The sequence below is a fragment of the Alligator sinensis genome, unplaced genomic scaffold, assembly GCF_000455745.1.
Source record: "Alligator sinensis unplaced genomic scaffold, ASM45574v1 scaffold58_2, whole genome shotgun sequence".
NCBI classification, from domain to species: domain Eukaryota; kingdom Metazoa; phylum Chordata; order Crocodylia; family Alligatoridae; genus Alligator; species Alligator sinensis.
The window spans coordinates 784,695-791,792 of NW_005842405.1; the positions used below are offsets into that span (position 1 = coordinate 784,695).

The 7,098-nt window shown below is 37.7% G+C and overlaps 1 protein-coding gene across 1 annotated transcript in view; it reads right to left on the reverse strand.

Moving 5' to 3' along the window:
- Nucleotides 1-7,098, reverse strand: part of ATP8A1 (ATPase phospholipid transporting 8A1) — a 188,923-nt gene that overhangs the window by 107,493 nt on the left and 74,332 nt on the right. The window contains exons 12-14 of the mRNA XM_006029939.3: nt 6,113-6,240; nt 3,888-3,965; nt 979-1,067 (exon numbers count right to left, since the gene is read on the reverse strand). Coding sequence (XP_006030001.1) covers nt 979-1,067; nt 3,888-3,965; nt 6,113-6,240 — 295 coding nt within the window. The remainder of the gene's footprint in view (nt 1-978; nt 1,068-3,887; nt 3,966-6,112; nt 6,241-7,098) is intronic.

Consider the following 7,098-nt stretch of genomic DNA (forward strand, 5'->3'; position numbering starts at 1 on the left):
TCTTTCTTATGTGTTTTCTCTTCAAATATTTAAAGTAGAATGAGGCTTTTCTGGAAAAAAAAAATCAGAGTTCTTATAACTGCTGCCAAATGGTTAGTAGACACACATGCTTTTAGACACTGAGATCCTTTAATCACAGAGGAGTTTAAAAGCCGCAGCAGCAGTCTAAACCAGTGATTCCCAAAGGGTGTTCTGCAGCATACTAGTGTGCCACAAAAATAGGCTGGACGGGGCCTTGACCGTACTGGGCCTGTACTATGTGCAGGATTGTGCCCGTGGACCAGATCCAACCCACAGACCAGTGAATGAAGTGTGTCACCAATTTTTATCCAGGTAAAAAAAAAAGTGCCCCCCATGTATCAAAAGTTTAGGAAACACTAATGCAGACTTCTCAACAGTGACCTGGCAGTAAGATTTAATGGTGTTCTAAAGGATATGTAGTATTTCTAGAAGTAAAAAAGTAACCTGGTGTCTGCCCTTTAATTTTTGGCCCCTCAAAAGGAGAGGATCAAGGTGCTAACTGTCTTTTTTGTGTTATGCAAAGCTTGTGTATTTTTGACAGATATGCTGTGACTGCAATAACTCCTAAAATTTGTACTTGCATAATATCTACCTTAAAATGACTAAACGAGCAACCTAAGAATCCGCTACTTTAGAAGTTATTTCCAAAAAGCAATAGGTTACTGTATATTCTTGTTTATAGTATAGACAAGTCAGGTGTTCATTGACATCAGAGTGCCTGAACATGCATCTTGGAATTATACATGAACAAGAAAAATCTCTAATCTTTTTAACTTGGCTTTTGTTTGCCAAAAAAGGTTCTCTTAAGGTTGAAAAACACCAACCTCAAAAACATTTAATCATGACCACAAGAAAAAGAGTTTGTTGGCTATATTCAAAGCCAAGAGGACATTTTAAAAAGCAGTTTTAATTTGAAATATAAAAATACTATTTTATATAAACATATGTAATACTTACCCATAAGCAACTCCTGCTATAGTACACTTCTTGAATTGCATTACGTTGCAAGTCAGAGTACCAGTTTTGTCAGAAAATATGTATTTGACCTAAAAGAATGTTAAAATTAATCACAATTTCAAAATCAATACCTATTATTATATTTTAACAACTCATTGCTGTAAATACAACAAACTTTTTAGTTAAGTTTTGCACTGAATTATTTCACACAATGTTTTGGATATAAAAGGGTATTTAGATCTTTTAAATACAATAATTTATTTATAAAAAAAAGTATCAAAGATGCACATCCTTGATACCTAATAGTTCCAGTCAAAAGATGACACAATGAGACTGATTTAGAATATTCTGTCTCAATCTTACTGTAAATTCAATCAGTATTTTGTTTTGGTGTAGATATATTTGAAGTCAATGTTATATTACTGTTAAAAAGACATCTGGGTTTTTACCATGTAAATTCATATGTAGTAATTAAGGAAAAATGGAGGCAGTGAGGACAAAAGCACGAGAGAGAGAGAGAGAGAGAGAGAGAGAGAGAGAGAGAGAGACTGGCTTGATTTAATACAAGGTGTCATACTACATTGTTCTGAATTCTTTGAACTATAAAAACACCAATATTAAATTACTGATCGTTTTCTCCATAGACGCCAACAGTTCAGAAGAATGTTTAAAGCTGTTCTGTACTACTATGTTTGTGAGGCAAATTTCTTCCTAAATTCAAAAAACTAGAACGTGTACTGCAGGATATGCCTGACTCCTCCCTTGCTCTCTCCTGTCCCTTCAAAAATCTGCTACAAAAACCTTATACTTATACTCCTTAAATGGAATTAAGTGAATTTTGTAAGTCAAAACAGCCTTTTTTGTTGATAGTTCAAAAGAAAAAACCCAAATATCATACAATTATTAGCAGGGCTAGTAGTTTTGTCAATTATTAATTAAGGTACCTTTACATTCCCAATAATAAGGTCTTGTTTTCAATGATTTACAATTTTCTCAAACTTTAGGTGCTTGGGGCAAATCTTTGCCATGGTAGGTATCTAACTCTGATTTTTTTTTCTGTAAATGGAATTCAACTTATGTTGTGAAAACAATTCTGCTCATATTAAATTGTGGTGACCTTTCCCCAGGCAGATGTACTGGGAAGGGCCCTGGTGCTGGTAAGGGGGAGGCAGCTGTGTCTGCCACCAGGTCCTGCTTTTTCCCAGCACCCAGCAGCAACTTCTGCCTGGCTCCAAGCTGAGTCCACAGCCCCAGTCCAAGCCTGGCAGGTTGTGGCCCCTGCAGCACTCTCTCCAGACCAGTGAGCCCCAGCCACAACAAGCAGGAACAACCAGGTAGAAGCTGCTGCTGGGTGAAGGGAAAAAGTGGGACCTGGCAGTAGGCTTAGTCGCTTCCTTTTCACCACTGCCAGGACCCTTCTGGCTGTGGTCACCCACAGCCTGAACTAATAAGAGAGGGGGAAACAAAGATAAAGGAGTTGGGGTAGGTGGGAGCCCAGGGGGAAAACAGGATGATAGAGAAACTGGAGCCAATAAGTGAGGAAGAATATGAGGCAGGACAAAATGCAAAGGGAGGGGGAAAGAAGATTGAGAACTAGTGGAATGTAGGAAGAAATTTGACAGAAGCCAGGGTACAGGAAATGGGACTGAATTAACAAAAGAACCAGGTATATAAATAGTGGTGGGGGAGGGATACTGGAGTGAAGAGTTCAGAAAGAGAGGTAGATTGACTCAAAGCTATTGGGGACTGTCTGCTGAGGAAAGCAAATGCTGATTAAGATTGGAAGACAGAGACAGATCAGATGGGGATCCTGGCAGTGTAGAACAAGGACCAACTGGGCAAGAACATTGGGAACAAGGATCTGGTATGTCAGGGGATACTGAGAATGGCTGGACAAAAACATGAAGCAGCAGAGATACAGACTTAGAGGTGAGACTAGAACTTGCAGAAGGAGATTGGATGAGACTAGCATAGTGAGGAGTAAGGGACTGGTATGAGGAGCCAAAGATGATGGAGACTGAACTCAGATTATATGAAACAAGGCAGAAGGGGGAAATGCAGGCAATGGAAAGCAGTCTGTTTCTACTACAAAATATACTCTTCTAGAGCAATGGTTCTCAGCCTTTTCAGAGTCACAGCACTTCTCCCCAACTTTCTGAATGTGGTGGTACCCACTGTTAGTGCTGCTTCAACTTACCTCAGTGCTTCTCAATGGGTGCTGCTACATCCAGGAAACACTGTCCCATGTGCCTGCTGCACAGCCAACTCAGCAAGGACTGGCATGTGCACACATTCCTGCCGCATTAGGGCTCTCTGAAAACCCTAAAGCAGACAGAGCTAGGTAAGGCTGTAGCTCTTCTATCATCTCCCCCCTCTCACCGTCCACAGAGAAACAAGTGCATGAGTGGAACTGTCATGTGCCTCTGATTCCAGGAGAAGTGTGGGGAAGGCATGGGGTGGGGGAGAGGGAGGGGACCGTCTAAGAAGGTCTATAGTCCAAGCCAGCTCTGTCTTTAGGGTTATCGGGGAGCCCTAATACAGGAGTGTACACGTGCTGTACCCCTGTGCATGAGGCAGTTTTACTTGTACAAAGGGGCTGAATGTATGTTGTAGAGACAACCTTGGTTCTGGCATTTCCTATCTTCAGATAAAGAATCGCTTGACTTTTCAATTTTAATAATGGCCTTTTCCCATAGCTTGTGTGGGTGATGCACACATGTAAGGGATTTTGTAAAAACTGAATGCCTGTCTAACAATAATATAACATTGACTGATTGCATTTATAATAAGATAGAATATTTAAAAATAAAAATGAACATAAGTGCATTTAACAGTGGGAATAAAAAATGTTCATGAATTCCAAGGAGCAAATTATTTCATGACTACATTAAGCAAGAAACGTGTTATACCTGGCCAAGTTCTTCATTGAGATTGGATGTACGAGCCATAGCAGAATTATCTGTAGGTTCATAGTGCATGTCTATATCCTAAAGAAAAAAAAAAGGAATGTAGTCAAACGCTAGTTTTCTATAACGTCTTTAAAGACAAATAAATAAGCTAAGTAAACATTTATTATAACTTGTTACTTAGGACATGGAAGACTAACAAGACCATTGAAGACCATGGGGCAAGCTAAGTTGCAAACTTACAGGACTTTACCAGCTGAGATACTTCACTGAGAAATAAATTACTTCTCATTTCTCACACTGTAGGAATCTGCACATTGGCAAAATGTAGAGTAGCCATAGCATAGTAGAATTGCATCCTTACACCCTAGTTTGCCTTGCAGTAACTTGCCTTTGTGCCCATGCCTTTATAGACCAACTGAATAAAGATCCATGCATTGAACCTGTATATATGCAATCGAAATTGTATTTATTGTACGTTGATTGAGCCACAGAGACAAGCAGATAATTTCCAAAGGTGTCCTGAGCAGATATAAATGTGTTCAGGTCTTAAATGAACTTAAGGATTCACATGAAGCTTGAGAATTTTAGTTATTTGCATATTAGAAAATAATGGTACCAATATATTGAAGATGGGTACTATTAAAAAGCTATAGCAATAACATATTTCATAAAATGTCTTATATTTAGGATGTAAAACAGAAATGAACTGAAAACATTCCCTGAAAAACATTGTTTTAAAATAGAGGTTATATTTAAAAATATAGTAATTAGATTACTAGAATTTCAGAAATAATTACAGGATGCTGTGGTTACTAAAACAAGATTACTGGCAAGAAAAAAAAAAAAAAAGAGCTGGATTTAACCTTATAGGAAATTAAACCATGTTAAAATATAGCATAGTTGGGGTCCCTAATAACCTGACTTGCCTGGTAGCAATACTACGCAAACCCTAGTTTTCAGTCCTAGATCAGATTTAAATGATTTTTAAAGATATAGCTGTATCTGCAAAGATGCACCATTTTATTTTTTCCTTTCTTCTCCTGGTGTCACTCACTACAGGGCAGCATAAATGTGTTTCAGTTCTATAACTGTGCATTTCTAAAGCTTGTGTTAGCAATTATTTTGTACATGCCTATCAACACTAAACAATTCCTTGAATCTTATATCCTTTTCTTCCAGGTTCTCTTTTCTGTTTTTTTTTTTCTTTCAGATCGTAAAAAATACTCAAAGAGGAACTGTGTCCCATATTGTGTCTCAATGCCTATAACCTTTGGGCACTACCATGACAGCAGTGAATAGATATGTAATATTTGACAGTTAGAAAAAGACAAATCTATTTTGTAAACCAATATGCAAATTGCAGACACTGCTGTATGAATGTATTTGGATTATATAATCACCAACATAAAATGAAGTAGAAAAGCAAGAGAGACCTGTATCTCTGCTAAGAGATGACTAAAAGGGAGCTCTAATGGTTCATACCAGGGATGTCAAACTCATTTGGCCAGGAGCTGGATAAGTAGTGCAGGATTGGTCCACAGGTCAAACTGGGCACAAAGACCAGCCCTGCACATGTGTGTGGTGGAGCAGCCAGACTGGGTGCTGCATGTGGCATGGCCCTTCTTCAGCCACTCCAGGGCTGTGCTGCACATGGTAACTGCTCCACCGCTCTAAGACATGAGCTGGAGTGGGTGCTGCATGCAGCACATGGGGCCATCCAGCATACTCTGCATGCTTCCTGTATGTTGACTCCAATACCATGGGAAACACTGGGAGCCAGATGATAGGGCTCTGTGGGCCAGACCTGGCCCATGGGCCATATCTTTGACAACCCTGGTCTATGCATAGTTGAAGGAAACAAACATCAGAAGACAGATGTTTTAAGGTGGCACAAGAGTTATAATTAGAAGCAAATAAATGAAATGCGAGAACATTTAAACTACTTTCTTGACAAAGCTCTATATACTATATTCTGAAACAATTTGAACAAAGGCACCTGAATAAAATCCTGTTACTTGGAACTTTTAAAAATTAGACAAGCATACTATATGTTATAAACAGCATCGCTGTTTAAGGTTTCAATGATTCTATGATTAATACTGCATACGTAAAAAGAGGTGAAGTGATTATTAAAAGACTAAAACAAGAATATTAATATTAAAGCAACATTTTATTAAAAAGATCAAGTGTCAAATATATCACTGCCCTTTAAGTATCATATTTACCCAATTTATGAAATATGCCTGGATAAATTTAACAACTTCCAGTGTAACCAATAAGCTGATTGGAATGAGATTATTGAAGAGAATAATAAAGGTCAAGAAATTCAGTCCAAAATTGTTAGCGCCACCATCTGTTAAAAATAAGAAATAATACATATATATTTAATAGCAAGCACATTTGTAGTTAGGTAATCAATAGGTAACAATTTACACTGATCTGCAAAACACTGATCGACTTATTTAAAGTATAACTTCTCTAGGAAATTTGAGAAGTTACACTCATACTGCTCCCCATATTATATTTTAAGGCCATTCAGGAAGCAAAGATCTCAGGATCTAATGTAAACAATAATTCTGTTTTTCAGCTTTTAAAACATGAGAATTTTTACTCTTCCAATGTAGCATGTTCTTTGTAGGGATGTGAAATAAAAACTAATTGTACATTTACTCTGAATATGAACTTTTGAAACTGAAGAATATTTTTTGAAGTGGGACTTGTGGGAGAGAAGGTTTTCTATTTCTACATATCTTAGTTCTTTTAGTACTTTGAAACAAAAGCAGCAAAATAGCATAGTATCTTTATGATATTTGCAAAAGGCAAAGTGAAATTTTACCAAAATATCACAAACATTATATACACCCCCGCCCTTTTTTTTTTTTTTTTTTTTAAACGCATCACAGCTGATTCCTAACTGAATACTTGTCCAAACTTTGACTTTCATCCATCACTAGTTCTACCAATTACATGATGCACTCTAAATTCTGGAAAGAAAATACTGATGTAAAATATAACTAATAGCACACTTTTACACTACTTTTCTTTTTTGGAGTTCCAACAATTAGTTAAAATTATTAGAATTGAGCTTTTAAAATTGTTTTTATTTTAAAAAACAGAATTTTGCTCCAGGCAGCCTGGAGAGCAGCTCTGGCAGGTAAGTGGCAGGGGGGGGGGGAAATGCGGCCCCCCCCCCCCCCACAAGGGGGTGGCG